The sequence below is a fragment of the Sinocyclocheilus rhinocerous genome, unplaced genomic scaffold, assembly GCF_001515625.1.
Source record: "Sinocyclocheilus rhinocerous isolate Xijiao unplaced genomic scaffold, SAMN03320098_v1.1 scaffold3117, whole genome shotgun sequence".
In the NCBI taxonomy this organism is placed as follows: Eukaryota; Metazoa; Chordata; class Actinopteri; order Cypriniformes; family Cyprinidae; genus Sinocyclocheilus; species Sinocyclocheilus rhinocerous.
Window position 1 is genome coordinate 197300 of NW_015629109.1, and position 11382 is coordinate 208681.

General features: G+C 39.9%; 1 protein-coding gene across 2 annotated transcripts in view; it reads right to left on the reverse strand.

Annotated features, from left to right (window-relative positions):
* Positions 1–11382, reverse strand: part of snd1 (staphylococcal nuclease and tudor domain containing 1) — a 192185-nt gene that overhangs the window by 34345 nt on the left and 146458 nt on the right. For both annotated transcript variants that reach the window (XM_016550657.1, XM_016550658.1), the window contains one exon: positions 2726–2867. In XM_016550657.1, the coding sequence (XP_016406143.1) occupies positions 2726–2867 (142 nt within the window). The remainder of the gene's footprint in view (positions 1–2725; positions 2868–11382) is intronic.

Here is an 11382-nt window from a genome sequence, read left to right on the forward strand (position 1 = left end):
AAAGACAGTGGCTAAACACACGTTGCAGACATGTGACTGGATTGAATGACAGTGTGACACAAGCAGAAATATTACATACGTCTCTTCAGATCTGGTTTGAAGTCATCAGAAACATGAATGAAGAGTTGCATGGCTCTGCAGCTCATGTACTGATTAATGCATGCACTACCAGTTTCATAACAAAAACAGTCAATCTGTAAAAACAACTGCAAAATAATCAAAATTGAATCTGAGAATCAGAGTTCTTTTTAAAGCAAGTCAGTGCACTCTGCAACCACTTTGGTAATGGGCTACTATTATCTGCCCATCAGATGGTGAAATTATGATCCATTACGATCATTCTGCTCTTGTCTAAGCTTATGAACGTGATTGCTGTTATCCTCTGTAAAGATGAAGTGTGTAATGTTAAAATGCCACAGAATTGGTTTTTAATATGGTAATAATACATAAATGCACTAATAAACAAAAAAGTGTTCATAAATGTATAATTTATAAATAATTAAAAAAAATTAAATTAAAATTTTTTTTTTCTATCTATTATTTATATACTTTTATATTTTTATAGTATTCTCTCTCTCTCTCTCTATATATATATATAGCTTTATAAGTGCTTTCTATACTTATGAATGTGAACAGTCCTCTATTATTCACACTTATTCATAAATCACTTTCACATGAACTCCTGACATCCACACTGTATATTCAATCTGATCTCACAGTGATGACTTTTATCTTTTAATAAATATTTTGAAAATTTTTAAATTCAAATGATACGAAACTCCAACATTCCTTTCTGCAAGACCACCATAAGGGAAGAAAGTGGAATTATTAGATGCGAAATTTGTAGACATAAAAAGTTATGTCATAATCAAAAGGCTCGTCTTCAAAGTGTTTATGAAAATCGTGCCCGCCCTGTTCAAATTTTCCTGTCTTTCTGAAGCTACTGTGAGAAACCGGTAATGAAATTGCAAAGTGACTGGCTTGTAGGTTTTTATAGGGCTCTGCTTTGAAGTGCTCTACAAGGAATGAGACCTCCTTAACGCAGTTTGGAGAGAGTGTGAGAGAGAGAAAGAGGAATGACTTTCAGCTGAAAATAACAATCCTGTTTCTCTAACGAGCACATCTCTCTCTCTCCATCTCCATTTCCAATCCTCTCAGTGGAAAACATTGGCCAATTAAACAAGGGAAAAGATGCACACTTGCTGGTTCATCTGACAAAAAAAAAAAAGCCCTTGAAAAAGCAACAGAACTAAAAAGCTAAAACAGTGCAAAGCTGCAAACATACTGCATATTCAGCTCAGCGTTTTTCTATCTTATCTTCTCTTACTACTTCCTGTTTTCTATCTCACGTCTCCTGCACTATATTTGCTGTGACCTGCTTTTCTCCTGCAGCTAACCAGATAACCTGAATAATTACCTCACAAAGAGCTGAGTGTATGTGTGTGTGTGTGACTTGCTGCTGGAATTCATTGGTGTGATGGTTACTAGACGTGGCACAGCCGTCTTCACTTCCTCTCAGGGCAACCTGCAGGGGTTAAAGGTCATCTGAGGGACTAAAGTCATACATTGAGGGTGGCCAGAATCTCACCCTTTTCTTTAACATTTTCCCTTAGTTGTTTTTCAACGTGTTTCGACACCTGCGGGTCTCTGAGATGGAGCTATTTGAAGCCAAACGGCACACTAAAAGCGATAGGATTGTCACGCTCCTGGCAATGCAAGCCTCAGATTTATTATAAATTCATGCAAATTAATTAATTTGCGAATTAAGACGCATTAAGAGACAACGGAAGTCAATTTTATGGTCCTGCCAATGAAGTCTGCCACTGGAACATGTAGCGAGACCCTAATTATGTAACAAACAACAGTGTGTGTGCATAATTAGGATCTTTCTTCTGGTGTGTGTGTGTGTGTGCATACAAGATTATATGAAAATATGAATGGAAGAGAGAAAAAGTGTTTGTTCACTAAAACAGCTCTTTGAATCTCAGGACGGCTGCCATATCATGGAATAGGTCACTACCAAGGGCGATTTAGATGTCATGTTTAATGACTAGTTGCTATCACACTGAGCACAGAGATCACTCGGCATTTAGAGGGCAACACACACAACCTGCAATGTTTCCTAACTGGAATTTGCTGGAGCGGCTACATTTAATAATCATCATATCTGGAGTCTGAAGAAGCCCTTCAGGTATGATGTCATAATCATGCCTGGTTGAATGTGGAGTTGGATTAGATGCCCATTAGTGTAAAACCCTGAGAGCTCGTCATCGAAACATAACGAAGGAAGCCAATTTAAATTATGTGATTCAGACGGCTTTTTGCTGCTGACTGTTTAATCAGTAAAATGCCATGTGTTAGCATTCCCATTTACAATTGCAGAATATGACTTGCATTCTGATATCTTTGTGCTTTTTTCATCATTTTAAATCAGCTAAGCCATTAATGTCACATGACTAAACACTCTAGAGCTGCAGGACAATGACATGAAAATAAAAAGAATGTACACAAACACAAATCCTTCACTAGCAAGTATTTTGAACCATGATGTCAAATACATAATAAAAAAAAAAAAAATGAATTTTAGAATTTGTTGAATGTCTGTCAATGGAGTAAGATGCTTTTTGCCTGTAGTTACAGCATGTACCAGCAGGGACTAATTGGACCACGTTTGCATGGACGCCACTGTTTCTCCATTGGTTTTAGAAATGAGTGCAGCACCCACCGGTTTCCACATCCTGCGCGTAGAAGTGCAGTCCATCTGTGATCTCGGTGACATAGACGGCTCTGTATTTCGCCACACGTTCCTTCTCCTCTGTGAGCTGAGCCACCTCTTCTTTTGGTTTCTCTTCATAATTGGCCCAGAGCTGTTGACAATTCATCAATGCTTTATGAAATGCCAAGAAAAGAGCCCCTACGTGCAAAGCGGTTTGTTTTGCTTACTAAGCGCTGAAGGTTGAGCCTATTACGAAATACAAACATGACAAATTAACAGGCTCTTACGCATCCGCCCCTTACTTCAGTTCGGAGGCTTTATTAGCAAATGATGTTCATCAGCTATTGACGTTTTCCCCGTTATTCCATTAATTTTTTCTCTCCCAGAGAGCAGGAGGCAGCTAATTACAAACCAGACTTTTATATGCGCTTCCTCACGGTGCTGGTTTTAGCTAATTATGTCCACCAGGACTGCAAGGCCGACATTTACAGGCCAATTTCACCACCAGACTGTGAATTAACATAGATGTATGTAAAAATACAGCTGGTGACATGCAGTAAGCCTTGCAAACCCAGCCACCAAATGATAAACTACAGGGTCAAACTACCCAATTACATCTGATTATTTCCCCCAAGCGTGACAAAAACAAGGGAACATGGAGGAAAATGATTCCTTGGGGAAAACGCCAGGGTTAATGAAGATTTAAACACAGCAAACCACTCAACAGCAAGGGTGCTAGTCTAACCCCACTACCCACAATGCCCTGGCACAGTAATACGAAGTTTTAATCAAACCTGGAGGACCAATCGCAGTCACCCAGATTTGAGTGTCAACACTCGTTACAGTGCCGACTGTCACAATGTCATTTCTGGCACTGCTGGTCAGCGCAGACCCCGCGTTTCCTGCGGCCACGTGACCTCTGACACGCGGCGTCGAGGCAAGGGCACTTGAGACACGCGTGACCAGGCGGACATATGCAAAAGCCCACTCTCACGTATCCTCCACTGCAAAAGCACAAAAGAAGCCACAAACACACACAATGACTCAGAGACACACTGCACCCTGGGCAAATGACCTTCTGTGAGCAACCAACCATTCTTGTTTGTTCCACATGAGTGCAGGTATATGACTGCTGCTGGGCGGGGTCATGAAGAGAAAGGATTTGTGATGTATTCTGTCATTGAGCTGCCTGTGGCCTAAATCCATAGCAATAAGCCACAAAAAACAAGTGTGACAGAGTGAGAGACGGGACGAGTGAAACGACAGCTTTGTTGCACGCTAACTGGAATCCTCAAAGGACAAAAAACACATTAGCAGATCTATAGAAGCAGAAATACGAGCCTCTGACATGGGCTAATGAGAAACTCTAAACACTGATCGGATAAATCCAGTTTGAAACTATGGTAAAATTATGATAAACACTTGTGATCACATATTCAAAATGAATACAGCAATTTAAATTGCAACTACAAAGACCTTATATTTATGCTAATGAAACACTGTTCCACCTCGCCTTAAAACCACTATAAATCAATCCTTCCTTAACTACAGTTGCCTTTCACAATTTTCTGAGGTAGAATTTGGCTCTTGTCTAATTTCTAAAGGAAGTTTCAGAGTTTAAACACAATCATAATGGAAATTATACAAAAATATGATACAATGTTGTAGCTTGGACACTTATAATAGTGTCATGGTACCCATAGAGGATACAGATTTATACAGTACATTTATACTGATTCAAGTCAACAGTGACCATTGTACTACTTGGATAAAAATACACTTAAAAAAAACTTGACTGAAGTCAACATACACTATCTGACACCTATTTCGAGGAAATTCAAACGAAGTAAAAACTGTATTGGAGAAACATTCAGATATCATATTTATCAGAGTCTCTACTGGTTGTAAGCACACAGATGGTAACTGGGATGTGGAGGCTAAAGGTCAAGTTCATCCTCAAGAGCATGTCAGCATATCACAATAGAATAATGTGAATAATAAGATCAATAATCTGCATGTGATCAATAAAAAAAATAAATGACCAAAACAAAAATTGTGCACCTTCCTGAATAAAATCATTGCACTGGATCAATATGTGCCTATTTCCAGTTTCCTTTAGAGTGCAATGCCCCATTTATCAACATCAGAGTGCGCAGCTTTTACACACTGCCTTAAAACAATGTGCATTTTGAAAAGCACTATACAAATACAAAAATTGTCTTGACACTGCTTAAATATTTAAATAAAAGCAGCAAGAGCATGACGGAATGCAATCATATTCTGTTTGCAACTAAAACGTGAAGCCGATTAGAATACATGACTACGTGCACCCTTAGAGGACAAGGGGAAGAAGAAGAGAGAGAGAGAGAGAGAGAGAGAGAGAAAAGAAAAGGAAAAGAAAATCAATGTGAAAAGATCCATGAATGACAACAGCACTAAGCCTTACTCTTTTGAACTCCTACTGATTGACATCTGACAGCTACAACCTCTGACCCCGGCACACGCACACATCGAAGCAGGACACGGGATACAAATACAGTGCATACTAATAAGATTTATAAGGGTGGAGAGAGAGAGAGAAAAAAAAGAAAAGAAAAAGAAAATCAATGTGAAAAGATCCATGAATGACAACAGCACTAAGCCTTACTCTTTTGAACTCCTACTGATTGACATCTGACAGCTACAACCTCTGACCCCGGCACACGCACACATCTAAGCAGGACACGGGATACAAATACAGTGCATACTAATAAGATTTATAAGGGTGAGGTACTAATGGGGTGTTGCACCAATGTACGTGTAGGATGGGAGGTATTAAACACGCATTTACACTGCAAATGCACTGATTTCAATGATCACGTCAAATGACCAGACATTCATTGGCCAATGAGAAATTTTAAACTGGCATGTCCAGGAATGCTTTATGAAATCTAATTAGCTTTATAGTAAGCTCTTCTAGTCTAAGGGAGGAATTGGGGAAAAAGACCCAGAGCTATATATTCTTGAAGACATTTGTATGCCATTCACGCTTTCAGCTCCATGTCTACATGTAGCGGATGTGTTAACATGAATGCTTCCAAGTGTCTGAGCACATATCAATCTCGAGGCATTAAAACCAGAACTACCAGTGACAGCTTACACATATTTTCCAAGTAAACGCACGTCTGTGTAATGAGAAAAAAAAAACACATTTAACGCTAATTTGACTGTAAAGCACCATTATACTAGACGTGAGGAAAAAAACAACACTGTCACACTTTTTCTGGTTCAAATGTACTCTAACACACGGGTCCATCCGGTGACAAAGGGGAGACCGACCATCCATCACACATCCCAAAGTCCACATCAATCTACTCACGGACGCTGACGAACACATCAACTAAGTGACCTACACTGTCAGCATCCACTTAACCAGCAAACACTGAGCTAGGACTATAAACTCACTTAGCATAATCACACTACACTCATCTGTAAACACACAGAACGCTGTAAGCTGGATAAATCCAGCGTTTTCCGACCCACCCAACTTAGGATGGGGTGACTTGGGGTGAAACGCAGATGGGAGGGTTTGTGGAGCAGAGGTGGACGTGGAGTCTTGGATGTGGTTACTTGGAGGATAAATTTATGCATTAAAAGTGCCCAGGTGGCATGGCACTTTGGGAATCAACAGCTGCGAGATGTCAGCATGCGGGGAGCTTCTCTTCAGCCTCATATCACCGACAGCAGCTGTTGGGATGCAGTGGCGGTTGCGCGGCTTACACCGCTAATGTCACCGCCCTCCTGTCAGCCGTTACAAACTCCCACCAGCCTGAAATTCCTGCACGGTAAAGGTAAGAAATCACCAGAAACTCTGGCCTTCGTTGCAGCGGTGTTGGTGTCAGAATGCTTAAACATGCGCTAAGCGGTTTAGCGCCATTTCTGTAGGAAGTAACTATGGAAATGAAGCCCGTTTGCGCAAAAAAACAGCCTGGTTCTGAGGGGTCTGGCATGCATGTCTGGCAGGGTTCTGGCTCCCCACCCGCACAGATGACGCCCCCGTGGAAACACGGCAGCATATGGGGCCTTACACAACACTCAGACTTTCTGCTCCAATGCTGACTTCACACAGCTATTAGAGGAAGACTGCAAAAAGATGACAACGCTGTTAAAGAAAACAAAATGACGTGTGCAAAAAACACAGTAACCAGAATTATCTGGTTCATTGAACACCAAAAAGCTGACTTAAAGTTAAAAGGGTTTCAGCAAACTTAATTGAATCTGTAAATTCTTCTTCCTTCAAAGTTGGGATGTAACTTAAGTAGCAACAAGTAATTTTGTTCATATTGTGATGTACTTTGGAGTAATACTATAATAAAGAATGGGACTTGGTCCTATTCATAAGTTGTTTAGATTGAATGCAGCAGATCTGAATGCAAGTTTGCAGTCGATAGTAAGAAAGGGGCAGGGTTTAAGCAGACTTAATGATTGGAGAAGTCTGGTATATGCATAACGAGAAAAGTATATCATTTCACTGGAACATTGAGTTTACGAGGTCAAAATAAATAAAATAAACGAAACATGCATGGGTGAATTGTTCACTATGTAATCTAAAACATTCATTAGAAAAGAGATAAGGTGAATTACCATTTCACCAGCAAGTGTATTAAAGCTAAATCAGCTCTTGAAGAACTGCTTGACTATTCTGCACAAAACATTTTTTTTTCCAAAGCAAGGGAAATGTATTCAAAGAATCAAATGCACTGGAGGAGTTCTAATATTCCATTACGAACAAACCTCCTGATGTTTGTACAAAGCTGAGAAAAATAAAAAATAAAAGCCTTCCAAATCAGTATTCATTTGCCGTAAAGACTAGAAGCGGAGTTATTTAAAGCGGCTTATTTCCAGCTAGCCTGCCTACCTGCTGTCTGCCCACACTTCACCGCATGAAATAACCACATGCGACATACATTTTAATCAGACTCAGTCATGACAGAGGGCTTCCGGGAAGGACATGAAATTCAAGTGAAGTCTACTTCACACAAATCCATTTATCAAATAAACCGATAATTGCATTTACGCAACCCTGGCCTAAAGAGGTTTAATGTGTCTCTCTTTCGGTTTCCTTCTGCAAAGGAATCAGCACACAAAAACGTGTGCAAATTAAAAGCAAAATAATCAAGTTTATTTAACCCAGCATGTCTTGATGCTGGGTTGTCATGGCTACAGTTAATCTCTTGAAAAGCAGCCTCTTCATTTTCTCAGATCGAATATTCCACCTCTCGCAGCTTTGCTCATCGACTCGCTTGCATCTGACAAACATGGGCGTTTAGCGGTCTTTACACACTAAATAAAATAAACGAAACATGCATGGGTGAATTGTTCACTATGTAATCTAAAACATTAATTAGAAAAGAGATAAGGTGAATTACCATTTCACCAGCAAGTGTATTAAAGCTAAATCAGCTCTTGAAGAACTGCTTGACTATTCTGCACAAAACATTTTTTTTTCCAAAGCAAGGGAAATGTATTCAAAGAATCAAATGCACTGGAGGAGTTCTAATATTCCATTCCGAACAAACCTCCTGATGTTTGTACAAAGCTGAGAAAAATAAAAAATAAAAGCCTTCCAAATCAGTATTCATTTGCCGTAAAGACTAGAAGCGGAGTTATTTAAAGCGGCTTATTTCCAGCTAGCCTGCCTACCTGCTGTCTGCCCACACTTCACCGCATGAAATAACCACATGCGACATGTGTTTTAATCAGACTCAGTCATGACAGAGGGCTTCCGGGAAGGACATGAAATTCAAGTGAAGTCTACTTCACACAAATCCATTTATGAAATAAACCGATAATTGCATTTACGCAACCCTGGCCTAAAGAGGTTTAATGTGTCTCTCTTTCGGTTTCCTTCTGCAAAGGAATCAGCACACAAAAACGTGTGCAAATTAAAAGCAAAATAATCAAGTTTATTTAACCCAGCATGTCTTGATGCTGGGTTGTCATGGCTACAGTTAATCTCTTGAAAAGCAGCCTCTTCATTTTCTCAGATCGAATATTCCACCTCTCGCAGCTTTGCTCATCGACTCGCTTGCATCTGACAAACATGGGCGTTTAGCTGTCTTTACACATGGAGATGTTGAGGAGCCGGATAGTAAAAAGGAGGAAAGATGACAAAGAGAGGAAAATTTGACTGACATCGACAGCCACTCTTCAGGGGGACACTTACGTCCTGAAGGAGGCCTGGTAGCCCACTAAAACCAGTCACATCCCACACACACTCAAACAACACGGCTGACTGCAAGCCCACGGCACAGATGAGAGACGGAGAGAGAGGGGGAATACTGAGAAAAGGGAGTTGCATGCTGGGAGAGAGAAAGAGAAGCGCATGAGGGAAAGATGAAAAGAGGAAGTGAAGCCCGAGTACGTGTTTACATAATGCGACTCCTTCAGGGTAGACAAAATGTCTTTCTGTTTGAGTAGAGCGAAATAAATCACTCTAGAACTCTGCATTCAAATAGAAAAGTGCACTTTAAAGAAATAGTTCACTCAAAAATGAAAATTGGCATCATATATTTACCCGCATGTTGTTCCAAAGCTGTATGACTTTATTGTGTGAATCACAAAAGGTGTTATTTTGAAGAATGTTCTGGCTGCTCTTTTCCATGCAATTATAATGAATGGCGAGAGCTTTCAAGCTTCAAAAATTACACAAAAATCACTATAAAATTATCAAGTGGTCCATATGGCTCATGCATGATATTTCAGTCATTATTCACTGAAAAACTTGAAATCTTCAAACGTTTTTACTTTGAACTAGAACCCTGCATTTCAGCCCGTGCCCGATGGGCCCTGACTTTTTTACGCCCGGGCTTCGGGCAAATTTTCACATCATTTGATTTCACACCCCATTTCACAATTTTCGTTCAGACGCGGCTGTTTGAGGCTTCTCCTTATTTTTATATTTTAGACGTCCATCAATTAGTGATGAAATAAATTGCCGCGCTGGTGAAAACAACACAAGACCATGCTACCGCGACTGTCAAGAGCGGCTCGACGGTGTTTATTGTCCCGCCAGCAGCAGCATGGTGCGTGCCGTCAGCGCAGCTGAACAGTTCTGCGTTCAAATGCACGCAATAGGCTTAAGTTTGCTGCAAAGCAACGGCAAAAGTTATTACCATAAATGTGTCAGAGGGAGATAGTAAGGAGATATTTGAATTATTTACTAATAAACTAGTGTTTTCTGAGTCGGTGTCGCAAGGATGAAGTTGCTGATCCTGACTCGCCATCTCCTCATTAGACGCGGCTTTAGAGAGAAGTGCATCTTTACAGATTATGATTATGATTATAATGAAAGAGTTTTTGTTTATGATTTGTTTTATTTTGTTTAGTAGTAATTTAAAGCTTTCCACAGATATATTTATCTTGTCTGTGAGGCATGTATTCGCTGAGTTTCGGTTCATTTTTGTAAGCGCTCCTGTTCAAGACAAGTCGGCAGAAAGCGCATCATGTTTGTTTTCTTTATTTTATAAAAGCACAACGTTTTGTTGATATTGTGAGTGCACACAAATAAAAGTAGACCCTTTACAGTTACGAATGATGTATTACTCTTACCTTTATGAGCAAAAATGACGGTATATCCTGAAAACCCATGTCCTGCAAAGCGCGCTTCAGCTTCCACTCTCCGCACAAACTATTGGATATAGCGCACATTTATCTAGGTTTAACGTTTAAACATTGTTATATGCTTGAACTGTTTTATATCTATAGATTTTATTTTAGGCAAGTCGTGATGATTTGAGAAGGCTAAATAGATCAAACATAAGCTCACTGTCTGCCGCTGGCCACTTGGTCGTTACTTTAAAAAACAAAAACGTATATTTAAAGAACAAAAAATGCTCCAAACGTTTTTCTAAATTACCTTAATAAAAAAACGAAACAAAATATAATCACTTTGCCATTACATACAAAACTGAACTATTTTAATAGCCGAAACAGTAGTATAAGCTGTTTTGGGAGAGGGGGGAAAAAAGACGGGCTCGGGCCAGTTATTCTGATAAGCTGTCGGATACGGGCCGGGCTAGGGCCTGAGCGTCTCGGGCCATGGCCGGACTAGGGCCTAAATTTGAGGCCCGTGCCGGGCTCTACTTGGAACACCTGTTTTAAAAAAAATATCATGAATCAGACATTGCTGCATGAACATGCCAAGGAAAGCTAAAGTGGTGATATCAAGAGTAAAACTCACATAAAGCTATAATATGGCATATTTTGTGTCCTTGTTGAAGCATTCGTGTAATTGGATGGAAAAGAGTTCAACCTTCAATTTTTTAAATTTTTTTTGCGTTCCATGGAATCCAAAACATGGTTGTGAAACAGCTGAAGGGTGAATGAATCATGACAGCATTTTCAATTTTGGGTGAACTATCCCTTTAAGACAGTGATTCTCAAACTTTTTTCAAACCACAGTTACACCTTTTTTTTTTTAATCGAAGTGATAGCCTACTTGTAGACTTAAAAATAAAACCGCCAATAGGTGGCGGCAAGTCACTGTCTTTATGAGCCAGGCGTCGTGTCATTCATTCAGTAACAAAGCAAAATGCTGTAGTTATGAATGGGTTATTAATCACTGACTCTCCGAATCGTTCAAAGCCACAGATTCGTTCACTAACTAAACACCACTTGCTTGGAGA